Below are 27,745 nucleotides of genomic sequence, written 5' to 3' on the forward strand. Positions count from 1 at the left end.
TATTACCTTTTTTAAAAAATGTTTCCAAATTTCCACTTGCTGCTGGGCAAATGAACCACTGCTTTTCCTGTATCAGGACGGAAACCAAATTTCAGTGAGTTCAGGAGTGAATGTAAAGAAAGTAGATGTGAGAAGATAGACAGTAGCTAGAAAGTACTTGCCCCTTGGAGAGTAATTGTATTATTTAGTATTTATTTTTACATTTAGCTTTCACTATGGATGGGAGAGAATTGGATGTATTTGTAGGCCAAGGGAATGACTGAAGGAAAAAAAAGATAATGAATAGAGCAAGGCTCTCGGTTTCCCGTGTCGTCACTTAATCTAGATCTTCATAAAATTCACTTTATTACAAGATTTTCTGCCTACTTTTTTCCCATCTCTAATTCATCCTGCAAAATATGGCCTAATTAATCTTCCTAAAATATTGCTGTTGACATGTGACACATTCCTCCAAAAATCCTAAGTTCTTATCTATTTCTTATGTCCTTGAGCTTCTCTGTCTTCAGAGCCCTCATGGTCTGTCGCCTACCTACTTATTCAGTACTATTTCTCTCTTTTTCTCAGGACAGATGTTCATTCAGTAAAACTAGTCTCTTCATTACCATTTTCATACCCTTTGGCTCTAAGTTCTATCAGAACTAGTATCTTTGTTTTGTTCATAAATGTATCCCAAGCATATTGTATATACCTAGTGGGTGCTCAATAATTATTTATGGACTGATTCCTTACTCCCTCACACCTTAGAACTCTTACAATTACCTACTTATGCAACACTCCTCTTCCTCTTTTCTACTTTTCTAAACCTTACTGATTGTTTCCTGACTCAAGTCCCACTTCTTCCACCAATTTTTTGCTAACTATTTCTCCCCATTATTGTGTTTATTCCTTTCCCTGTATTCTCATAGTATGTAGCTGTGATTCCATACACTGAATCTTATGAGAGAAGCAGTGTAATAATGTGGTTAAGAGCTCAGACTCCAGAGCCAGACTAAAGTTGAATCCTGACACTGTTACTTACTGATTATGTGGCCTTTGTTATTTAACCTTTCTCTACCCCAATTTCCTCATCTGTAGCATGATCAAAATAATAAAATCTACCTCACAGAATTGTTGCAATATTGAAATGAGCTCATATATGTCAAGTGCCTATCACAGTGACCAGCACATAGCAAGCACAATATAAATATTTTCTTTCATTATTGTGTAATTTTATTATTGCTTTTATGTTAGTATTTTCCAATCAGATTAGGGACTCTTTGAGGTGAAAATGGTGTTTTATCTCTATGGCTCAGCCCAAAGCTGGTTGATTAAATATTTTTTAATTGATGATTTATTAAAAATTTAGACTATATTAAGACTACCATGAAATTCAAGCTGCTTCACTTGGAATGTGATTTTTAAAAACAACTTGTTTCATCTAAAGATATACAGTCTACCGAACACTTTTATCCTTATTATATCAATTGATCCTTAAATTGGTTTATTCTCACAGTACAGCTTAGACTTGTATGGTCAGAGAAGGTAAGCATCTAACACCCTATTTCTCAGCACTACCACATTCCCTACTTCTTGCCTGCTCAGACAGGTACAGGACAGATTATTAAGTCTTCTGTATAAACAGACATTCTACTACAAAAGAGAATATCACTACCCCTTCTTTTAGGTATGCCCAAATCTCTACAAATGGCTGTCTTGGGCACTTCCCTTCACTTACCTTGTGAGAGAGCCAGGGGGAGTGATTAGAGTGTCCAGAAACACCTACTTCTCTATCCTGCAGGATGAGAAGGGAGGGGCATCTTATCTTGAACACTGTGCTCACCATGAAGTTGACCACACCACCTCCAACTAAAGCTCCTTATGTAATTTGGGAGGAGAGAGGACACTGGGATAATAATTGGAAGTTGCAATTTCAGTCACTTCTCACCTAGCCCCGGGGAGGGGGGATGGAGAGGGGGCGGGCAGGGGAGACGTTGGTGGCTTTTAAGCCTCTTTGTTTCAACCCAGGAATAATATCATTCCGCATCCTGTTACACATGCATACATTCATTTACCAAACATTTCAGCACCTTCCTTGGGCAGAGCCCTCTCATCTCTTGCTATGAGAGATACAAAAGAAATCTAAGCAATTTAAGCTGTTGATATACCTGGCTCTTTGTTGTCATCAGCATATTTGTATTGATCCTGTCTCTCTCCTCAAAACATGATATGTCACTTGAAGGCTCTGTGGAGTAGAGTTTTCCTTAAGAAAGTGTACTTAAAAAAAAAAAAAAAAAAAGTATTTTCATTGTGTTGAAATACACATTATTTAATACATAGATAGCTGGCCCTGTGATGTTCCCTGTCTTATAAACATGCCTACTTTTGCTTTTCATGCTTTCTGATTTCCACCTTTCTTTTAGAAGTTTATACAGTTGGTGTTCTAATTCTAAATGTTTTTGCTCAAAATAAGGCAAATCTCTCTCTATAGGAAATGTATACAATGTGTGCCACTTTCTGTGCTGCCTCATTTTAGTTTCTTGAATTAGAAACTAGATATTTAATAAATTCTGCTTTGCTTCCAAAATGAAGAAAACTTAAATTGACTCAAAGAATCAGGACCATAGACATTCTAAGGTCATCCTGTCCAGAGAAAAACCCTCAGAAGCTCCAGGAAACTATCAATCTATCATGTATTTCCTGAACACCACTCCTGGCCTCATTTATACCCATTAGCAACTAATCCACCACTGTAAATGTCATTTGAAATCCTTAATCTCCAAGTGGCTTTAGAGAGCCTAATTTTTTATATTAAGATTTTATCTTTCTTTCTCACCCTCCCCCTAAACACACAGATACACAAAATAATATACGAAAACTGCTTCCTTACATAGGGAAGGGTGTTTGTTGTTTTTAACCTTCTAATATACATTATGAGTATGATCACATAGGGAGTTGTTTCTGAGTACAGGATCAAAATATATTACTCTTAGAGGAAATGCAATTCTTGTTAAGAAAAATAATAGCCAGTAAGCAATAATCTACTAAATAATTTCTAATATCTTACATTAAACTAGGAAAACCTGTATAATTATTTAGTGATGGTAATGTAATTTACATTTATGTTGATAGAAGCTTAGAAAAGTATATTAAATATTCTTCCAGGTAGCCAATAGGCCCTTTTCTCTTTGATGAAGAGTTGGATAAAGATCAGTTTATTCAAATATTTTTTCATGCAGAAAACAAGGTAGTCCTTACCAATGAAACATGGCAGTAAACCTCAAAAGTTTTTTCTCCAATTGTCTGTATTAACGTTTGTTTGTCTCCTTTCTGAATGCATGAAAGCCTGCCCTACTGGCCAGTATTTTTTTTTTAATCATTTAAAAACTTCATCTGAATTTAAGCATAATAATAACTTTATTGTTTTTCTGTAACATATTTTAGACATATTTCACTACATATTTTCTAGTGCTAGATCTGATTACCTACAATGGTGACCATAAGCCATGAGCTTTCATTTGTGAAGCCTTTTCATATTGCTGTAAATATTTGGTAAGAATTATCTTCAGACTGATTAGATTCATAGTTATGAAGTATTTAAGAGAAGTATATAATAGTGCTGGTTGAAAATAAATCTCATATTTTTATAAATGTTTAAATTTTCAAAAATAGCTCATGCTTAATGATTAAAACTTAGACACAGAAATGCATTAAGATAAAAAGTTGTTAATTCCACTGACTCACAGACTTTTACAATTTCTATGCATCATTCTTATATCTATGAAAATGTATTTATATAAACATGCATGTGTTTATGCACACACACACATATTCACTGTGATATATGTCACCAAACTGGTATTGCAGTGGATTTATTGTTTTCTTTAATATTTATTTTATTTATCTACTCATTTATTTGTTTGATTAGATCAGGTCTTGGTTGTGGCACAGGAGCTTCATTGTGTCATGTGGGATCATTCATTGTGGTGCACAGACTCTCTAGTTGTGGTGTGTAGGCTAGTTGCTCTGCAGCATGTGGGATCTTAGTTCCCCAGCCAGGGATCAAACCCTCATCCCTTGCATTGCAAGACAGATTCCTTAACCACTGGACCACAAAGGAAGTTCCAAACTTATTGTTGTATAGGATCTTTTTCCCCTTGATAATACATCTTTATTGTTTCTTCTATTAAGAAATATTTTTCTAAAATGTGATTTTAATGGGTGAATGCTATTTCTTTACATGAATCTAGTGTTATTTATTTATCCTGTCACCTTTTATTATGTGTTTCCAGTATTCCAGTTTTTCATAATTTAGGAAAAACAATATATTTAATAAATATTTTCCCATACTGCTTGGTACAATCTGTGATTATATCCATGGAACAGATTTCTAAAAAGAAATTTCTATTGCATTCATATTTGAAAATTTCTTAATACATATTATGATTTTTTCCTCCAGAAAGTCTATGTTGATTCACATATCTAAAGCATGTGTATTTTATTTATTTTTATGGAAGTATAGTTGATTTACAATGTTGTGTTAATTACTACTGTATAGCAAATTGATTCACTTATACATATTTACACATTCTTTTTTAAATATTCTTTTCCATTATGGTTTATCATAGGATATTGAACATAGTTTTCTGTACAATACAGTGTGTGTGTGTCTGTCTGTCTGTCTGTGTGTGTGTGTCTGTGTGTGTGTGTGTGTGTGTGTCTGTGTGTTAAGTCACTTCTGTTGTGTCCAACTCTTTGCGACCCTATGGACTGTAGCCCCCCAAGGCTCCTCTGTCCATGGGATTCTTCAGAAGAGAATACTGGAGTGGGTTGCCATTTCCTCCTCCAGGAGATTTTCTCATCCCAGGGATTGAATCCTGGTCTCTTAGGTCTGCTACACTGGCAGGCAGGTTCTTGCCGCTAGCACCCCCTGGGAAGCCCTGTGCTATACAGTCGGTCCTTGTTGTTTATCCATTCTACATATGAAAGCTTGTGTAGAAGCTCCCACTCCATCCCTCTCCCAGGTCCTACCCCCTGGCCACCACGAATCTGTTTTCTATCTCCAAGATTCTGTTCTGTTTGACAGGTTCATTTCTGTTATATTTTAGATTCCACATAAGTGATATCATATGGTATTTGCCTTTCTCCATCTGACTTGCCTCACTTTAATGATAATCTCTAGTTGAATCCACGTTGCTGCTGCAAATGGCATTACTTTGTTCTTTTTGTGCCTGAGTAGTATCCTATTGTATATGTGTACCACGGTGTCTTTATCCATTCATCTGTCACTGGGTATTTATGTTGTTTCCATGTCTTGGCTATTGTGAATAATGCTGCCATGAACATAGGAGTGCATGTATCTTGTTGAATTATAATTTTGTCCAGATATATGCCCAGGAGTGGGATTACTAGATCATATGGTAGCTCTAGTTTTAGTTTTTTGAGGAACCTCAATACTGTTTCCACAGTGGCTGCACCAAGTTACATTCCCACCAACAGTGTACAAGGGTTCCCTTTTTTCCACACCCTCTCTGACATTTAGTATTTGTAGATTTTTTTAGGGAGGGCCATTCTGACAAGTGTGAGGTGGTGCCTCATTGTAGTTTTGATTTGTATTTCTCTAATAATTACTGATGTTGAGCATCTTTTCATGTGCCTTAAAACATAATGTGTTTTTGAGTTCTTCCCTACATGCTTTCTGTCAGAGTTCAACCAACAGCAAAAGATTATACACTCACATTAGGATAATTCAAGAACAGTTTATTTAGAGAGATAATAGTTACAAAGATGATGGTGAAATGTTAGTGAAAATATGAGAAATAATGCAGTAAATTATGAAAATTAGCAATAGCACTGATCAGAACATGGGAAATGAGAAGCAGATTAAGAAAGCCATTTTGAGAGGAAAAGTGACCTTTGGTCAACAAACATAACTAAATCAAGGTGAATTTTCAAGTACAGAACCAAGGGATTATATTACCTTGACCTGCTCTTTCTATTGTCTGAACCACCTTGAAAGCCAGAGGACCTGGGGTCCCTCTTCTAGGTCCAAACAGAGGCCTCCCACCAGTAGAGAACAGGCAGGAACCAATGGAGAGTGAATCTGGAAAGACAAGCAAAAGATGTCTAGAACACTTACCTACTTTTTCTATGTCTTTGATTATACATGTTTTTTAGTTATATATCTGTGATTGAGGTAAAAACTTTTTCTTTACTTATTTGTGTTTATTTTGTCAAGTATATGTGTATATCTCCCCTCCCTTCATTTTAACTAAGCAGGCTGTTTTTTCTTATTGGTTTGCCTTATTGATTAAAAGAGTTCTTTATATATTAAGGACATCTTAAATTTTTATTTTTCACATATATTTCTCTTATTTAAGAGTTCAGCTTTTGCTATATGCTTGAAATTAATTTAAGTCATCAATTCTTACTCTTTTGTGATTCTACTTTTTACATATAATTTTTGTTCAACTTACAAATCATTTTACTTTGTAGTATAGGATAGAAACATGATTTTATTTTATTCTAGGTAATAAATGATGCCTACATTATATCCTAAATTATATACCATTTTCTCCAGTGATTTGATATGGAATCCTATTCTTTTACAGCATTCTTTCATTTATTGAGGTCTTTCTATACACCCCATTATGACCTATTAGTCTCCTAGTCAATTCTAGTGCAATATCATGTGGTGATATTTTATACGGTTTTAGCATATGACAATGTATTTTATTATTTTTCATTGTTTCCTTGACATTCTCACCTATTTAGACAAATGAACTTTAGAGTTTTTGTTTCAAAATAAAAAAGAAATATCCTTTTAGAGTTTTGATTAAATTGTAATATATTAATACATTGTTTGAAGAGGAAATAAAGGTCTTCTAATACTGAATCTTTCTTTCCAGATAGCATTTTATGTGTCTCAGGTTTTTCTAATGCCCATCACAAAACTGTTTCATTTTCTTTAAATATTATTTTTATTTCTAAGTATTTTGTTTTGGAGAAATATTTTGACATTGCAATTGAAAGCTTATGTTCCTTGAGTTTTTTGACTGGCTTCTGCTGCTATTGAAAATAGCTAACAATTTTGTTGTATATATATTGTGACTAAAATTTTACCAAATTCTTACCAGTTTTATTAGACTTTCCTCTGAGCAGTCTGGATTTTCTAAGACTATTGTATTATCTAAGAGATACATTTTTTTTTTCACAATAAGTCTGCCTATATGGTTCATCGTTAAGTAGAATGTCAAATATTTGAGATGAAGAACATCTGTCTTAATGAAATCTTTCATTGCTCAGATTAGCTTTCCTTCTGATATGTGTTTACCATGAGTTTTTCTTTTTCTAAAATTGGGAATAAATGTGAAGTTTTATCACGTATGGCTTTGTGTCACCTACAATGATGAATTACATACTTTGTCTCCTTTGACTAATTAAAGGTGATGAATTACTTTTCAAATTGTCCTTCTATTGAGCCATCCTTCATTCCTGGAATATCCCGTTTGGTCATAATATGCCATTCTTTTAAATTTCTACTACATTCAATTCTCTAGTTTTGAGATTTTTTGAAAGAATCTATATTCATAAGGAATATTGAGGGTTGTGCATGCATTTGTGTTTGATGCCATTTTTGTTAGATTTAAGTATTAGGTTAAGGACGCTTCATAAATGACCTTTCAATGTTTTCTTTGCCTTGGAATAGTTATAAGATAGAAGTGCTTAGGGGAAAACTGTTTGGCACCTCTCTTTAAAGCAATTGTTTAAAAACTTTAAAATCATACCTGTTTTTACACAGTCTATTTAGTTGTATTTACAAAGTCTATTTAGATTTTGTAAATAGTCTGTTGTATTGTAAAGTGCACACAGAGTTTATCATTCTCCTCAACTTTACCTTGGTCTATGAATATATAGGTCTATTCAGATTTTCTGTTCTTTTGAAAATATTTGGAATCAGTTATTCTTTCAAATATTTTTACATGCTTATATTTTTCTCATTTATAGACAATTAGAAAGATATATAGAAAAGAGGAGATACAAAGAAAATACAGAGAGAAGGAAAAAGAGAGGCATATTTACTTATATTTTTCTCATTTATTATCATGCACATGGTTCATATACAGCTTTTCCAGTTTTATTGATATTCCCCTAAGTTTCAGCTCTAGTATTTGTCTATTTTTTCCTTCATTCATATTTTTTATTATCATTAAATTACCTACTTTACTAGGATAGTTTTGTTGTCTGTTTATTTTTTCCTTCTTTATATTCATCTAAGTCTTTCAATTAATTAGAGTATGTTTTGTAAGCTTATATGGTAGCAGCTGGCATCTTCAGTTTTTCAGTTGAGGAAAAGAGAGATGGCTGTGAGAAATTATTGAGGCAGACATGGGTTTCAGTATTCTTGATTAACCATCACAGAGCCCAGAGGCTAGAGAATCGGATGATTTACCATCCCTGAAGAGTCTGTCTAGTGATCCAGACAAATAGCTTTGCTAATGTTATTTAATCACATTTTTATTCACTCATTCATTCATTAAACACCTATTAACAATTTTTGGTGCCGGACCTTGTGCTGTCTTTTGGAGATACAAATACGAAAAGATGTAGAACCTGTATTTAAGGATTTTGTAATTCAAGTGAAGAAACAGATAATCAATTACAAATATAGTAATTACTATGATACAGGTATGTACATGTTTTGGGAAAACGTGTACATACCCCATAGCACAAAATTACTCAGGAAAAGTAATAGAAAATTTAGAAATACTATTTTATTCATTCATATTCAACAAATATATTATGTGTCAGATAATATGCTGAAACCTGGGGAGGTTGTAGGTGTAAAAGTAACTTTCCTTGTCTTTGAGGAGCTGTTAGTCTGGTGGAAGTAAATAATCCTATTACAATAAAGACATGTACCAGATACCTGTGGGGACACAGGAAAGAAACTAAATGAGCCTGTCAGAGGTTAAAAAGACTTTCTTCACAGAGAGAGTAATGTTTGAACTGATACTTGTAAGGTGAGCAGGTATTTATTAAGTGGACAAGGTGTGGCATTCTAAGCAGAGGAAGCAACATGGGCAAAGGTGGCACAGTGGTATAAAAAGGCAGATAGTCTGCTAATGCCAAAGCACGAGGTACAAGGTGGTGAGGGGTGAGAAAAAAGGTGAAAGATACCAAGCTTTTATTAAACTCTGACAGTGTGTCAGACACTATTCTAAATGTTCTATAGAGATTAACATTTAGTTCTTACAGCAGCCCAGGAGGATTTAGATAACTGCTGTTATCCCACTTTATAGATGAAGAAATTAGGCAGAGAGTTTAAGTATCATGTCCAAAATCATACACTGTGAGTGGGCTGGCCAAAATTTGAGTCCTGGTAATCTGACCCCAAAGCCTATGGTCTCTTGCCTACTATAGACTGATACCAATTCATAAAAGACTTTATATTCTATACCAAAGAATTTGGATTTCACTCCATCAATGTCTAGAAACCAGTGAGGTGTTCTTAATTATAAAAATCTACATGATCAGATTTTTAAGTGTATGTTAGCTGCTCAGTTGTGTCCGATTCTTTATGACCCCAGGGACTGCGACCTCCCAGGATCCTCTGTCCATGGAACTTCCCAGAGAAGAATACTGGAGTGGGTTGCCGTTCCTTTCTCCAGGGGATCTTCCTGACCCAGGGATCGAATCCAGGTCCCCTTCATTGCAGGCAGATTCTTTACTATCTGAGCCACCAGGGAAGCCTGATCAGGTTTTTATTTTAACTCAAGTGGCATTTGGAATATGGACTAGAAGGGATGACTTTATGTGAAGAGAATATTAAAGGAAAAAAAGAAATAGCAAGAGGGGCAAACAGCTTCTCCAGTCCGTTTGAGGGATGGTGGAAGCCCTGAAGTAGGGCAGGAAATCAGGGAACAGATTCAGATTCAAGAGTTATTTTGATGAAACTTGGTGATTTGTTATATAGGAATGAGAAGTAAGGAAGGATGAAAAGTCTGCAGTGGTTTTCAGATTTCTGTCCTTGGTAACTAAGTTGAAGTTAGTGCCAGGACATGTGACAGAAAATATGGGAGGAGTGTTCTAGACACTGGTTCTTTATTCTCATAGTTAATATTTCCAGGGATACAAGGATTTTTAAGTGTTTGCAAATCAGTAAGTGTGATGATCACATTAACAAATTAAAGAATAAAACCATATGATATTCTCAAAATATATAGAAAAGGCTTTTGATATAATTCAACATCCATTTATGATTTTAAAAACAGCTCTCCAGAAGGTGGGCATAAAGGGAAATACCTCAACATAAAAAAGGCCATATATGACAAATCCACAACTAACTCAACAATGAAAAGCTAAAACCATTTCCTCTAAGGTCAGGAACAAGATAAGGATTCCCACTCTCACCACTTTTATTCAACATAGTATTGCAAGTCCTAACCATAGATATCAGACAAGAGAAAGAAATGAAAGGAATTAAAATTAGAAAGGAAGAAGTATCACTGTTAGCAGATGACATGATACTATAATAGAAAATCCTGAAGACACCGTCAGAAAACTACTAGAGCTCATGAATTTGGTAAAGTTACAGGTACAAAATTAATACATAAAAATCTATTACATTTCTATACACTAACAGTGAACTATCAAAATTAAGGAAACAATCCCATTTACCACTGAATCAAAAAGAATAAAATAATAAATAAGGAATAAACCTACCTAAGAAGGTAAAGGACTTCCCTGGTGGCTCAGACAGTAAAGCGTCTGCCTACAATGCGGGAGACCCGGGTTCAATCCCTGGGTTGGGAAGATCTCCTGTAGAAGGAAATGGCAACCCACTCCAGTATTCTTGCCTGTAAAATCCCATGGATGAAGGAGCCTCGTAGGCTACAGTCCAGGGGGTCGCAAAGCACTTTCTTTCAAGGAGGTAAAAGACCTGTACTTGAAAAACTATAAGACACTGATGAAAGAAATTGAAGATGTCACAAACAGATGAAAAGATATACCATGTTCTTGGATTGAAAGAATTAACATTGTTAAAACGATCATACTTCCCAAGGCAACCTACAGATTCAATCCCTATCAAGATACCAATGGCATTTTTCACAGAACTAGAACAAATAATTTTAAAATTTGTATAGAAACACAAAAGACCCCAAATAGTAAAAACAATCTTAGAAAAGAAAAACAGAGTAGGAGGAATCATGCTCCCTGACTTCAGATTATACTGCAACGCTACAGTAATCAAACCTGGTACTGGCACAAAAGCAGAGACATAGATCAATGGAACAGAATAGAGAACCCAGAACTATCCCCAGGCACCTGTAGTCAATTAACCTACTACAAAAGTGACAAAAATAGAGTTTCTTCAATAAGTGGTACCGAGAAAACCGAATAGCTACATGTTAAAAAAAAAAAAAAAATCAGAACATTCTATAACACCATATACCAAAAAAAGTCAAGTTTGCCATATCAGACTCTTAGGTACCATGACAGAGTGATTCTCCTAGTAGTTTAATGGACACAGGAAAATAACTGTCATGTTACCAGGTTTGGATTTTTGCTTGCTTGCTCCGCGTTATCACTAACACATTTAGATAGCCCTTTCAGAGAATTCACTCTACTGAAAGATAGTTTTTGTCAGTAACATTGCTAAATAAATTTTGACTCTAGTTTGGAAATGGAATATTATTTTTTTAAAGTCATTCTCATTCCAATTGATTTCTGATATTTGGACATCTAAATTTAATGTGCATTGTATGTACACGTTCTTAGGCAGAAATGATAATAGAAATTTTCAGAGTTGTTCTGTAGTTATCCTCAATTCTTGTCCATTGTCCATAAACAATGTTCTGTGAATTTGAAATCCTACTCATACAGGAAAATATCAATATCAATGATACTAAAGAAGGTTTAAATTTTATAAAGGAAGTTTTACTTTTATGCCTCTAAGTGGAAATTGTACAGTGAATAGTGAAACTGTGTATAAAACTGTCTAATAAAAGAAAAACTATATTCTGAATTTTTTAGTATTATAATTATTTTCTTCATAAAGCAAAGTTGTATAATTTTTCCTAAGTATAATTTACTAATCTCCTAAATTTGATTTGTAGACGAACATGCTTGCAACATATTAAAGTTCTTTGATGATACACACTGAAATTTCAGAAAGTTATGAACTTGTCAGTGACTCCTGTTTCCTTCTTTTCTTACCATTTCATAAGGCAATCAGTCTTTTCTTTGAAGAAACTCCTCACAAATGATGCATTTGATTGGAACCAACGCCAAGGTCAAATCTCTTTCATCAGTCAGTTCTTCATAGAGAATACTTTAGTCAAATTCTTTCCTTCATCAGTCAGGCACACCTTCCGTTCAGACAAAACCTCTTTTAGAAAAGCCCCATTCAGCACTGAATGACTGAAAGCAGAACTAGAGTAATCAAGAGTTCTTTATTTTATCTTCATAAATGTACAGCTTCAGGTGAAGGCTGAGGAAAATACCTATAGAGCCTGCAATCTAATGCAAAAGAAGATAGAAGCATTGATTGTATGGCTTGCTGATTTTAAAACTAATCTTTCTGAAGCAGTTTTAATTTCAGAATGTTTAAATAGATTTAATTTCTAATACTAAAAAATTAAAATTCCTAATTCCTATTTTTGATTAAGTGCAATAAACTCATAAAACTTAGCAACTTCCATTTCTGTTTAAAAGCTAATAAAGTGAGAGAACAAGTGCTTTACTCTTACTACTAAAGAATTTATAGCATGCATAGTCACAGAAACCCAAGGGATGAGGGCTGACATTCAAACTCCAAAAACAATTGAGAACAATTTTTTTTTTTTTCAAAATAAGTCTTGTCTGTTATGTGATTCATAGGCTTTATTCTCTCCTGCCTAGAAAGTCTAAATTGGAAATTATATATGTGGAGTCCCACTATGAAATTGAGGAAAGAGAGAAAATAAGCAAATGAGATAATAGACTCAATCTTGGAAGCATATTAAGCATATAAGTAAAAATTATTTGAATCCCCATATTTTAAATCAAGTGAATTTTGAAAGTTCTTAAATTTTCAAATTACGTTAAAAAAGTTTTCAAGAGTGGCTACTAGTGTTCAGCAAGTTTATGTTGAATTGAGATGTATTGCGTCACCTTTTGTGAAGGGTAGAGGATCCTCCTGCCTACCAAATAACATGAATAATAATTGTGAATGGCCCTTAGTCTGAATTGGGCTTCCCTCCTGGCTCAGCTAGTAAAGAATCTGCCTGCAATGTGGGAGACCTGGGTTTGATCCTAGATTGGGAAGATCTCCTGGAGAAAGTGAAAGTGAAGTCGCTCAGCCGTGTCCGTCTCTTTGCAACCCCATGGACTGTAGTCTACCAGGCTCCTCTGTCAATGAGATTTTCCAGGCAAGAATACTGGAGTGAGTTGCCATTTCCTCCTCCAGGAGATCTTCCTGACCCAGGGACTGAACCCAGGTCTCCTGCATTGTAGGCAGAAGGGAAAGGCTACCCACTCCAGGATTCTGTCCTAGAAAATTCCATGGACTGTATAGTCCATGGGGTCGCAAAGAGTCAGACACAACTGAGTGATTTTTTTTTTTAAGTCTGAATCGGTATTATGACATATAACAAACATATACAGACAGGTTCGGTGGTCTGGAGTCTGATTTTATCTCCTTTACAATTAAAATACATTGTCAATTTACTTTAATTATCTAAGAAATCATTATGTTGTTCTTCATTTCTATGAATCTAATTTCCACCCAACCATTCATAAGTAACATAACTCATGTTAGAAAAGTTCAATACTGAGTCACAAAACAATTTCTCATATTACCAGACTTTAACTAATGCAATTTACAACAACAGTAATTATACTTGAAAAATGAAATGTTCTTAAAAGAGTTGTTTTTAAAGATAAACAGTGCTCTCATAAGGAAAAGTCTACCTCATTTCTTTCCATCACATTTGAGCTCGGAAGTTGTAGTGAAGGAAAAGATTAATGGTTTCCTATGTGTGCTTTCCCAGGTGGCTCAGTGGTAAAAAAAAAAAAAAAAAAAATCTGCCTGGCAGTACAGGAGACACAAAAGACAAGAGTTCAATCCCTGGGTTGGGAAAATTCCCTGGAGAAGGAAATGGCAACCCACTCCAGTATTCAGTTCAGTTCAGTTCAGTTGCTCAGTCGTGTCCGACTCCCTGCAACCCCATGAACTGCAGCATGCCAGGCCTCCCTGTCCATCACCAATTCCCAGAGTTTACCCAAACTCATGTCCATTGAGTCAGTGATGCCATCCAACCATCTCATCCTCTTCTCCTCCTGCCCTCAATCTTTCCCAGCATCAGGGTCTTTTCAAATGAGTCAGCTCTTCGCATCAGGTGGCCAAAGTATTGGAGTTTCAGCTTCAACATCAGTCCTTCCAATGAACACCCAGGACTGACCTCCTTTAGAATGGACTGGTTGGATCTCCTTGCAGTCCAAGAACTCTCAAGAGTCTTCTCCAGCACCACAGTTCAAAAGCATCAATTCTTCGGCGCTCAGCTTTCTTTATAGTTCAACTCTCACATCCATGCATGACCCCTGGAAAAACTTCAGCCTTGACTAGACGGACCTTTGTTGACAAAGTAATGTCTCTGCTTTTTAATATGCTGTCTAGGTTGGTCATAACTTTCCCTCCAAGGAGCAAGCGTCTTTTAATTTCATGGCTGCAATCACCATCTACAGTGATTTTGAAGCCCCAAAAAATGAAGTCAGCCACTGTTTCCCCATCTATTTGCCATGAAGTGACGAGACCGGATGCCATGATCTTAGTTTTCTGAATGTTGAGCTTTAAGCCAACCTTTTCACTGTACTCTTTCACTTTCATCAAGAGGCTTTTTAGTTCTTCACTTTCTGCCATAAGGGTGGTGTCATCTGCATATCTGAGGTTATTGATATTTCTCCCAGCAATCTTGATTCCAGTTTGTGCTTCTTCCAGCCCAGCATTTCTCATGTATTCTACATATAAGTTAAATAAGCAAGGTGACAATATACAGCCTTGACATATTCCTTTTCCTATTTGGAGCCAGTCTGTTTTTCCATGTCCAGTTCTAACTGTTGCTTCCTGACCTTCATACAGGTTTCTTAAGAGGCAGGTCAGGTGGTCTGATATTCCCATCTCTTTCAGAATTTTCCACAATTTATTGTGATCCACACAGTCAAAGGCTTTGGCATAGTCAATAAAGCAGAAATAGATGTTTTTCTGAATGTTTTTCTTGCTTTTTCGATGGTCCAGCGGATGTTGGGAATTTGATCTCTGGTTCCTCTGCCTTTTCTACAACCAGCTTGAACATCTGCAAGTTCATGGTTCACATATTACTGAAGCCTGGTTTGGAGAATTTTGCACATTACTTTGCTTAGTGTGTGAGATGAGTGCAATTGTGTGGTAGTTTGAGCATTCTTTGGCATTGCCTTTCTTTGGGATTGGAATGAAAACTGACCTTTTCCCGTCCTGTGGCCACTGCTCAGTTTTCCAAATTTGCTGGCATATTGAGTGCAGCACGTTTACAGCATCATATTTTAGGATTTGAAATAGTTCAGCTGAAATTCTATCACCTCCACTAGCTTTGTTCATAGTATGCTTCCTAAGGCCTACTTGACTGCACATTCCAGGATGTCTGGCTCTAGGTGAGTGATCACACCATCGTGATTATCTGGGTCGTGAAGATCTTTTTTGTACAGTTCTTCTGTGTATTCTTGCCACCTCTTCTTAATATCTTCTGTTTCTGTTAGGTCCCTACCATTTCTGTCCTTTAATGAGCCCATCTTTGCATGAAATGTTTCCTTGGTACCTCTAATTTTCTTGAAGAGATCCCTAGTCTTTCCCAGACAACAACAATATGTGTGACTAATAAAAAAGTAAACATCAGTGATAGGAAATAGGTACACAAGTACACTGCTAAAATGAGATATAGTTTTCTATATTTCATATTTCTATATTTCTCCCATATGCTATAGTGATTGATATAAAAACTTGAAGATATTCTATACTGGCTATAGTTTGTCTCTCTATAATAGTCTCAATATTTGTATTGTTTGTTCATTTTTTTCAGTCAAGAGAATCCATTCCGTTAAATGACCTAAAGTCGGAAGTATCACCCCGGATTTCAGCAGAGGACCTGATTGACTTGTGTGAGCTGACAGTGACTGGCCACTTCAAAACACCCACCAAGAAGACAAAGTCCAGTAAACCAAAGCTCTTGGTAGTCGACATCCGGAATAGTGAAGAGTATCCTTTACACATTTGGTTTTAAAGGGTGGTACTGCTTTATTCACATTGCTTCCTTTTCATTTAAAGGGCATGTGATAAAAACAATGAACATGTTTGGGATTCCTCTGAATTCAGATAGCTAAATCTCAAACTGGTGCCAGAACAGACTTGCATAATATTAATATAATGTTTCATAAGATAACATTACATACCAGAGACCTTAAAATACTTTCCAAACAACACCAGAATAGTGGGCTATTTTCTTGGTTTTTGTGTTTCTCTGGTGTATATTGGTACTCCTGGGGGAATTTGAATCCTTCCTGGCATAGATAAAACTTTGGCAGAGATGAAAAGTAAGTGTTTACCTGATCTACCTCTTAGCCTAGAGAGGAAAGTTCACCAGATCTCAACTCTGAACTTTTATTTATTATAATTTTCAAAATATTGGCTTATAGGGAACATGTTAAAGTATTTTCCACTGATATTTTACTATTAAATGTACCATAACTTCTGGTGGTTTTGCTTGGCATTAAAATATAAAAAGTTACAAAGTAGTAATAGTTTAGTCTTTCTCCTTATATTTTCATCTCTATCAGATTTTTGTAAAGCATGTCTTGATTCTCTATACTCTTAAATCTAGATAAATGATTTTCTGTTTTTGTTTTTGTTTTTTTGAACCAGGTAACTACCTCTTAAAATCTTTCTTAGAATCTCAATATATAAAATATAAATGAAGAAATTTTTTACAATTAATTTTCTTTGTAAGTTAACATTTGTAGCATTTACTAACTATAAATAAGGGTTATATGTGGATGAGGATTGGCAAGTTGTGGTTTCTTATATGCTGAAGCGGCATATAAGTTTTCATGTGCATATTTTCAATCACAGTTTTTGAAATGAAATTTTAAAATGAAATTCAAGCCATAGATTTCCAGAACTCCTGAAGCAATCCTTAGAATCTTAGATTACTGAAAATACTTTGAGAGCCTTCTACTTCAAATGATACCTCACCATCTTTCTGTGAAAAGTTTCTACTTTCCCTAGACTGTGAGACCCCAAGTTTGGGGAAAATATAAATGTTCATGTTTCTGGTGTTAGGGCATTAGGGGTACTAAGAGTTCCTCAGCAGAGTAGAGTGGACTCCCAAAAGAAGCATTAAGTTCCAATTGACTGGTCAGGGACCCCTGATGTACAAGTTCTACTTATCCATGATTTCAAACGTTTTAAGTACTTTTAGTTTCTTAATGTTATAGTTTATGTTTCTTTTGGTTGAGCCTTTAGTTATTGGAGAAGGAAATGGCAACCCACTCCAGTGTTCTTGCCTGGAAAACCCCATGGACGGAGGAACCTGGTACGCCATAGTCCATGGGGTCACAAAGAGTCAGACACAACTGAGCAATATTTACTTTACTTTTACTTTTATTTACTGACTCATAAAACCATCCAAAAAAGCATAATTTTACAGTGATTTATCCTAATGTTAAGGACTATTACTGAAATAATTAAAACAGTTTATGTATATACCACACTCCTGATATTTCCTTTCAAGCTACTTAATTAACCACTTGAAATTTTTAAATACACACAGTATGAAAGGAACATTCAATCCAAGTTTTCCAAAGCTTGTGGTCTGACTTTAATTTTTATTAAAACTCTCCTTTATTTTATACAGAATAAATATAAATAGAACAGCAGAAAGCAGAGCAACTCACCTGAACATTGTTCTCTGATAAGTATAGGTGAGTTGCCCAACATAGGAGTGTCTTTATGTCATCCTACCACTCTTGGTTCAAGGTTGGGACTCGGCAGAGACCTGGCTTCAGTGACTTTATCTCCTCTGATTTCCTCTCTTACTGTACTTGCTGGTTTCTTGCCGGTCCAAAATGGCCAAGCATATTTATACATCAAGGCCTTTGCCCTCGCTCCTCCTGCCTAGAATATTTCTCCCCACATCTTTTATAGCCTGCCTCTTTACATCATTCAGCTCTGCTGAGATATCATCTTTTCTCAAAGGAGATAGTCACTGAAGCCAGAAGGTATGGGGCAGTCAGAAATCTCTACAGTGTGAGTTTCGAGTTACTAACATACTTTTAATTACTCAACTACCTGTAATCACTATTCAAAAAAATCCACGATGAGAGATTTATGCTGTTGGTTAAAGACTTTTCACTGTCCTGTTGAAGATACATAAATGTACGTGGTGGCAGTTTTATGCCTGACCTGTTTCTTTAAAATGAGAGACACTTAGAATGAATAATTTATTAAAATTCAATAGATGTTAAGTGAATTGACTTCCAATAATAGCGATCATTAAACTCTCACAGTGTGCCAAGCGTGGCATAAAATAATATCTCTATTTTACTGATGAAGAAACTGAGGCTTGAAAAGGCTGATCAACTTTCACAAGGGCACATAACTGACAGTTGGTAGAGCTAGCCTCATGTTCCAAGCTTTATTCTCCAAGCTTTATGCAGGTGGCTGTTTTGTCTTTTCATAGGACTGTTCAGCAAGCATAAACAAGATTGAGATATGTCACTTAATATAAATTATTGACTGAATGAGATGTGTATTGATTCCAAATTATGTGTTCATACACTGTATGTCTGTACGTACTCAGTCGTGTCTGACTTTTTGCAACCCTGTGGACTATAGCCTGCGAGGCTTCTCTGTCCATGCAGTTTTTCCAGGCAAGAATACTGGAATGGGTTGCCATTTCCTACTCCAGGGAATCTTCCAGAGCCAGGGATCAAACTCGCATCTCCTGTGTCTCCTGCATTGGCAGGCGGACTCTTTACCACTGTACTGCCTGGGAAGTCCCATACATGGTATACATTCTTCAGGTCGTACACACAAACTGAACTATAGATTCCAGTGCCTCTGTGTGTAGGGGCCTTAATCCCAATTAAATACGACTACTACTTATCTTTATACAGACACAGACACAGAATCAAAGAAAAATGAGTTATTTTAAATACTGTAGAGAAAATTTGGAATGCTTTGAGAGAGGAAGCATGTTAGAAAGGTTCTTTCCTACTGTAGTAACTTAATTTATAAGATCTAATGCTTTCAAAGTATGTTTTATTAAAATTTTCCAAAACTGTCACTAAGATGCTGTAATTTTAAAACTAACAAAGTAAGCCTGTTGAAATCTTCATATTTTTTCAAGGAATCATTTTTGTAGACTAACTTAATTTTTCAGTTAAACTCTGGGATTAACATGACTTTTCCTATCTGTTTAAGAAATGAATAAATATTTAACACTAGTTTATTTTTTAAATAGTTTTATTTCTCCAGTGCCTACAAATTATAGTCCTATACAGTACAGCAGGGAGGGAAAAACAACCAAATCAGAAACTCTGTAACATCTTTTTCTTCCCCTAAGAAAGTTATCTTTTTAAGTGTTGTATATAATATTTAACTGTTTATAGTCTTCTTATGTCATTTTTTATGTTTCCCAGGTGGCTCAGTGGTAACGAATCCACCTGCCAAAGCAGGAAACGTGGGAGACACAAATTGAGTCCCTGGGTCAGGAACATCTCCTGGTGTAGGAAATGGCAACCCACTCCAGTATGCTTGCCTGGAAAACTCCATGAACAGAGAAGACTGGCAGGCTACAGTCCATGGAGTAGCAAAGAGTCAGAGATGACTGAGCACACACACAATCATTTTTTTATCCTCTGCTTTTATGGATCAATTAAGCAGGAAAATTTGGCTAATACACTTCTTCATATAGGTGATACATCTTTATATTGGTGAAAAATTTGCTTTCCTCATACATTTTACTCTGTCTAGAATTAAATTTCATGTTGTCTTTCTTCACCTATGTAAAATAATTAAAATGATCATTTATGAAAAGGAAGGAGGCAGTGTTATCCTTCAGCAAGATAAGCTACCAGTGAATTCAAAGGACAGCCTTACCCCTCCCTAGAACTCTGCTATGCACATAGGGAAAGAAAAGTACCCTTTTCCTCTACTTTTCTAAGTTCTTTTCTATAGGGACCCCTATAACAGAAAAATTCACAACAGAAAAGTATACAGATTTTATTTAATAGAAGTTTTATATGACATAAGCACCTTCATAAGGAACACGTGAAGAATTGACTAAACCTGAGTGTTTTTAAGCTAGGTCTGATGAAAAGTAGACAGCCATGGGAAAATGTGATAGAGCAAAAGGGGTTTGAGCTAAGCGTTGTAAACTTTTGTAGTAAACCAAGGAAAACTTAGCAAGACCTGTCCATTCAGATTCCTCTTAGTGTTCCTCAGTCTTGAAGATAAGGATGTTCCTATCCTCTAAGTATTAATATAAGGAGCGGGCACGTGAGCTAAGTCACTTCAATCATGTCCCACTATGTGCGACCCTGTGGACTACAGCTCTCCAGGCTCCTCTGTCTGTGATTCTCCGGGCAAGAGTACGGGAATGGGTTGCCATGCCCTCCTCCAGGGGATCTTCCCGGCCCAGGGATCCAACTTGCATCTCTTATGTCTCCTGCATTGGCACACAGGTTCTTTACCACTACCACCACCTGAGAAGCCCAGTATAAGCAGGGCATCTCTCAGTTGAAGGTTTTATGACCTGACGCATGGGAAGGTCAGAAAGTCCTTCCTGCACATGACATTTCTCAAATTCCTTCGGCTTAAAATATTCAGTATGTCAAGATGTCGTAATTTGGGGTGGCGTGTCCTGAACCCCATCACAGAGATAATATTTTAATCTATTATCAGTTTTTGTGATTGTAGGTGAGGAGAAGCATGTCAAAAATATGAGAACTGCCTCTAACCTAGGAGGAGACCAAGAGAGGAGGGGAATTTAGACAAGGAAGGCTGGAGGACATGAAGACAGACTTCATACACTTGGAATAGAGATATAATCCCAGCTTTAGAATATGAAGGAACCCTAGAGATAATCTAGTTCATATTCTCAATAGTAGAGCTAAACGGCTTATATCAGGGAGGCTAAAGAGCAAAGTTTTGTTGAAATCTTATTTTCTTTTTGTTTTTATAAGAAGGAAACATGAATTGTTAATCTAGGTAAAGGTTCAGGTCAGTTATTTTTGTCCTTCAGTACATAATGGAAACTTCAGAGCAAACAATAATTGAATATTTTAAAGAGGCAATAGAAAATGTTCCTCAGGTAGTACATAAATTTGATAACTATTTAATAGTTTAAAGATAATACACAAGTTAAACTGCTGTTTTATTTTTTTTAATTTAAATTTATTTATTTTAATTGGAGGTTAATTACTTTGCAATATTGTATTGGTTTTGCCATGCATCAACATGAATCCACCACGGGTGTGTACACATGTTCCCCATCCTGAACCCCCCCCCACCTCCCTCCCTGTACCATCGCTCTGGGTCATCCCAGTACACCAGCCCCAAGCATCCTGCATCGAACCTGGACTGGCAATTCGTTTCTTATATGATATACATGTTTCAATGCCATTCTCCCGTCATGCCACCCTCTCCCTCTCCCACAGAGTCCAAAAGACTGTTCTATACATCTGTGTCTCTTTTGCTGTCTCACATACAGTGTTGTCGTTACCATCTTTCTAAAGTCCATATATAGGCGTTAGTATACTGTATTGGTGTTTTTCTTTCTGGCTTACTTCACTGTGTATAATAGGCTCCAGTTTCATCCACCTCATTAGAACTGATTCAAATGTATTCTTTTTAATGGCTAAGTAATACTCCATTGTGCAATTGTGCGGTAGTTTGAGCATTCTTTGGCATTGCCTTTCTTTGGGATTGGAATGAAAACTGACCTTTTCCAGTCCTGTGGCCACTGCTGAGTTTTCCAAAATTGCTGGCATATTGAGTGAAGCACTTTCACAGCATCATCTTTCAGGATTTGAAATAGCTCGACTGGAATTCCATAACCTCCACTAGCTTTGTTCATAGTGATGCTTTCTAAGGCCCACTTGACTTCACATTCCAGGATGTCTGGCTCTAGGTCAGTGATCACAACATCGTGATTACAGCACAATTGCACTCATCTCACACGCTAGTAAAGTAATGCTCAAAATTCTCCAAGCCAGGCTTCAGCAATATGTGAACTGTGAACTTCCTGATGTTCAAGCTGGTTTTAGAAAAGGCAGAGGAACCAGAGATCAAATTGCCAACATCTGCTGGATCATGGAAAAAGCAAGAGAATTCCAGAAAAACATCTATTTCTACTTTATTGACTATGCCAAAGCCTTTGACTGTGTGGATCACAATAAACTGTGGAAAATTCTGAAAGTGATGGGGATACCAGACCACCTGACCTGCCTCTTGAGAAATTTGTATGCAGGTCAGGAAGCAACAGTTAGAACTGGACATGGAACAACAGACTGGCTCCAAATAGGAAAAGGAGTATGTCAAGGCTGTATATTGTCACCCTGATTATTTAACTTATATGCAGAGTACATCATGAGAAAGGCTGGACTGGAAGAAGCACAAGCTAGAATCAAGATTGCCGGAAGAAATATCAATAACCTCAGATATGCAGATGACACCACCCTTATGGCAGAAAGTGAAGAGGAACTCAAAAGCCTCTTGATGAAAGTGAAAGTAGAGAGTGAAAAAGTTGGCTTAAAGCTCAACATTCAGAAAACGAAGATCATGGCATCTGGTCCCATCACTTCATGGGAAATCAATGGGGAAACAGTGTCAGACTTCATTTTTTTGGGCTCCAAAATCACTGCAGATGGTGACTGCAGCCATGAAATTAAAAGACGCTTACTCCTTGGAAGGAAAGTTATGACCAACCTAGATAGCATATTCAAAAGCAGAGACATTACTTTGCCAACAAAGGTCCGTCTAGTCAAGGCTATGGTTTTTCCAGTGGTCATGTATGGATGTGAGAGTTAGACTGTGAAGAAGGCTGAGTGCCGAAGAATTGATGCTTTTGAACTGTGGTGTTGGAGAAGACTCTTGAGAGTCCCTTGGACTGCAAGGAGATCCAACCAGTCCATTCTGAAGGAGATCAGCCTTGGGATTTCTTTGGAAGGAATGATGCTAAAGCTGAAACTCCAGTACTTTGGCCACCTCATGCGAAGAGTTGACTCATTGGAAAAGACTCTGATGCTGGGAGGGATTGGGGGCAGGAGGAGAAGGGGACGGCAGAGTATGAGATGGCTGGATGGCATCACTGACTTGGACATGAATCTGGGTGAACTCCGTGAGTTGGTGATGGACAGGGAGGCCTGGCATGCTGCGATTCATGGGGTCGCAAAGAGTCGGACATGACTGAGCGACTGAGCTGAACTGAATACTCCATTGTGTATATGTACCACAGCTTTCTTATCCACTCATCTGCTGATGGACATCTAGGTTGCTTCCATGTCCTGGCTATTGTAAACAGTGCTGCAATGAACAATGGGGTACATGTGTCTCTTTCAATTCTGGTTTCTTCGGTGCGTATGCCCAGCAATGGGATTGCTGGGTCATAAGGCAGTTCTATTTCCAGGTTTTTAAGGAATCTCCACACTGTTCTCCATAGTCCCTGTACTAGTTTGCATTCCCACCAACAGTGTAAGAGGGTTCCCTTTTCTCCACACCCTCTCCAGCATTTATTGCTTGTAGACTTTTGGATCACAGCCATTCTGACTGGTGTGAAATGGTACCTCATTGTGGTTTTGATTTGCATTTCTCTGATAATGAGTGATGTTGAGCATCTTTTCATGTGTTTGTTAGCCATCTGTATGTCTTCTTTGGAGAAATGTCTGTTTAGTTCTTTGTCCTATTTTTTGATTGGGTCATTTATTTTTCTGGAATTGAGCTGCAGGAGTTGCTTGTATATTTTTGAGATTAGTTGTTTGTCAGTTGCTTCATTTGCTATTATTTTCTCCCATTCTGAAGGCTGTCTTTTCACCTTTCTTATAGTTTCCTTTGTTGTGCAGAAGCTTTTAATTTTAATTAGGTCCCATTTGTTTATTTTTGCGTTTATTTCCAATATTCTGGGAGGTGGATCATAGAGGATCCTTCTGTGATGTATGTCGGAGAGTGTTTTGCCTATGTTCTCCTCAAGGAGTTATATAGTTTTCTGGTCTTACGTTTAGATCTTTAATCCATTTTGAGTTTATTTTTGTGTATAGTGTTAGAAAGTGTTCTGCTGCTGCTGCTGCTAAGTCGCTTCAGTCGTGTCCGACTCTGTGCGACCCCATAGACGGCAGCCCACCAGGATCCCCCGTCCCTTGGGTTCTCCAGGCAAGAACACTGGAGTGGGTTGCCATTTCCTTCTCCAATGCATGAAAGTAAAAAGTGAAAGTGAAGTCACTCAATTGTGTCCAACTCTTCACGACCCCATGGACTGCAGCCTACCAGGCTCCTCCATCCATGGGATTTTCCAGGCAAGAGTACTGGAGTGGGGTGCCATCACCTTCTCCTAGAAAGTGTTCTAGTTTCATTCTTTTACAAGTGGTTGACCAGTTTTCCCAGCACCACTTGTTAAAGAGATTGTCTTTTATCCATTGTATATTCTTGCTTCCTTTGTCAAAGATAAGGTGTCCATAGGTGCATGGATTTATCTCTGGGCTTTCTATTTTGTTCCATGTTTTCTTTAATATTTCTAAAGATTTCGTTTCAAATTTCCTAAATATTTCAGTTCCAAATTTCAGAGTTCATATTTAGTGTTCTAGTCATATAATGTGGGTCTAACTGTTATCTATGAATAGAAATACTTTGAAGGTCTGTTCTCATTTGCTTGAAGTCAAGGTTGGTTTTGAAGCTTTATTTTTAAAACTCTTAACTTTTTTTAAATATCAGAAGCTATCGGAAAGACCTCAAGCTTACATTTTTAATTTAAAAAGCACATAAATTCAGTTGTTTTCATTATTACACCATGTTATTCATCCTTAGTAAATGCTAGATTTGCTCTTGTCTCTGTGTCCTGAAGAATTAATTTCTAAAAAAGTCTTCAAAGTAATATTGAGGTACTTGTGTTCAGAGCAAAGTGATAATAAAGAGGCTTAGTAAGATTCTTGTTTGGATCTAGATTTAAGATACTTGAATTACAGTTTCTATTCATGTATATTACTACAGCTGAATGGACCTTGTATAATGTGGGAGTATATGGTAGCCACTACTGCAGAATGTCTCCACTGTCTGGATTAATAGTTTTGAGAAGTACATCAATTGTTGTTCAGTTGCTCAGTGGTGTCCAACTCTTTTGCAACCCCATGGACTCTAGCCTGCCAGACTCCTCTGCACATGGGATTTCCCAGGCAAGAATACTGGAGTGGGTTCCATCTCCAGGGGATCTTCTTGACCCAGGAATCGAACCCACATCTCCTGCATTACAGTCAGATTCTTTACCATTGAGCTACCGGCACAGGAGAGCTCCTGGTTTCTCTGACACCTATCCATTGCCCCAGTTCGTGAGTTCCATCAACCTTATTTAAACAGCCAGTCAGTCCTGCCTGAGAACCTACTTTGCTTGGTTAAATCAGAGCCCCTGCCCAACAGGAACTCAGTCTTATGGCTAAGGCAGACAAATGAGATAGATAATTGCCATACTGTGTGAAATGCTCTATGTCTGAGCCATACTCAGAAAGCCTTGGGAATATTAGGATGGTCATCTAAGCCAGATAATGCCTGAAACAGGTCTTAAAAGACAAGTGGAAGTCACCTGAGCAATGAAGAGAAAGAAGACACTTGAGACTGAAAAAACACGTAGTGGGTGGGTGCAAAGAATGTGAGGAAGACACAATAAGGGAATTACAAGTACTCTGGGTATACTTGGCTGGAATATATGAGGTTAGAAAGTGAGACTAATGTAGGCAAAGGTAACTTACAGAGAATGTTGTATAATGTGCTAGGAAATCCAGGTTTTATTCCATAGGCTGTGAGAAACGGTTAAAGGATTTTAATCAGTTAAGTGGCATGCTCAGATTTGTCTTTCAGTGAGAAAAAGAATGACTGTGGAAGGAATGGTGCAGACAAGCCTGGAAGGATGGACTCACCCAGAGATTTGATGTACTTAAATATTCCTTCATATTTGCAGTCACAGAGTGAGGTCTCTAGCTTTGCCCTAAAATAAACTAGTTTTCCTGGGCCCTTTGGGTTGGTATCTATGCTGGAGAAAATCCAGGGAAATGACTCCTGTTGCTGTTTCTTTTTCCTCATACTGTATCTTGACAAAAGATAATTATGTACCATAACACTAACAAGTATTGATAGGTAGTGGTGCCACAAGCTAGAAGGCCAGGAGGCATTTAGTGTATTTGCCCCTCATACTAGTTACTCTAGGTTTGGCACAATGCTGAAATCTGTTTACTCAGCAAATATGTTAGATGTATTCTAGACACTAAATTAAGCATTGTAAGAGTTTCATAGATGAGATAAATACAGATCCTTTATATAAGTCATTTAAAGTCTTGATGAAAGTCAGGTACATTAGTATGTATTAATGGTTTTAGTCTCTAAGTCATGTCTGACTCTTGCGGTCCTCTGGACTATAGCCTCCTAGGCTCCTCTGTCCATGGGATTTCCCAGGCAAGAATATTGGAGTGGATTGCCATGCACTTATCTAGAGGATCTTCCCAACTCAGGGATCGAATCCATGTCTCCTGCATTGACAGGCAGATTCTTTGCCTTTGAGCCACCAGGAAAGCCAAATTAGTATGTGTTATAACAGACCAAATGGCTGTCATGAGAGATGTACAGAGACTGTAGGAAGGGAAACTTTCATGGAGGAATTCTCAAAAGATAGATAATATTTGAACACTCAAAAATATAGAGAAAATATATTTAGGTATCCCTATTTAGGTAGGGAAAACTATAGGAACTAGGCAGAACATACGCTGGAAACAGTATGTGATCCAGTGTGGTTGGAATTGAAGTAGTTTGGTTCTGTTCATAAGCTCTGAACTGAGAAATTTGGACTTTGTCCTATAGGCAGCCTTGGAAGTTTTCTCAGGATGGGTGTGGTAATCAGAACTTTGTTTTAAATATTTTAATATAACAATACTGTGAATAAAATGGATTTCCAAAGGAAAAGAGAATTGGAGAAAACAAAAAGCTATTGCTATAGTCTAAGCTCAAAGTAACGAGTGTCTGAAATAGGCAAGTGGTAATGGGATACAGATAGGACAGTGGAATTTATGAGTATAGTACAGTTGAACGTTGCCACTAATGAGATAACAAAAATGAGGTTTTAGAGTGACTTGGAGATGGTGATCCTATTCAAAGAAAGCAGCAATAGATTTAGCAAAGAAAAATGATGATATCTCAAGGGTATAATTTTTATATCAGTTAATACAGCTTAGTTATATAATAGAAAGCTTTTGGCTTTTGATATACTAAAGGTATAGCCTTTACTTTGAGCTCTTTAACACTAACTATAATTTGCAAACTATAACATAGCAAACAAAGAAGCCAACATATAACTGAGCATACCTTCTTGGTCTGGTAAGATACAAGTATGCTTTGTGTATAGAAGTGTGATGTCACCAAGTGAGAAATGCTGTGCACTTTCAGAATTTAGAAACCTTAAGGTTATTTCTGTACTGAATTTTGAACCATCAATTATTTAAAGGA

General features: G+C 36.7%; 1 protein-coding gene across 2 annotated transcripts in view; it reads left to right on the plus strand.

Moving 5' to 3' along the window:
- Window positions 1–27,745, plus strand: part of TBCK (TBC1 domain containing kinase) — a 209,094-nt gene that overhangs the window by 144,312 nt on the left and 37,037 nt on the right. For both annotated transcript variants that reach the window (XM_027543890.1, XM_027543891.1), the window contains exon 24: window positions 16,071–16,246. In XM_027543890.1, the coding sequence (XP_027399691.1) occupies window positions 16,071–16,246 (176 nt within the window). The remainder of the gene's footprint in view (window positions 1–16,070; window positions 16,247–27,745) is intronic.

The sequence above is a fragment of the Bos indicus x Bos taurus genome, chromosome 6 (assembly GCF_003369695.1).
Source record: "Bos indicus x Bos taurus breed Angus x Brahman F1 hybrid chromosome 6, Bos_hybrid_MaternalHap_v2.0, whole genome shotgun sequence".
NCBI classification, from domain to species: domain Eukaryota; kingdom Metazoa; phylum Chordata; class Mammalia; order Artiodactyla; family Bovidae; genus Bos; species Bos indicus x Bos taurus.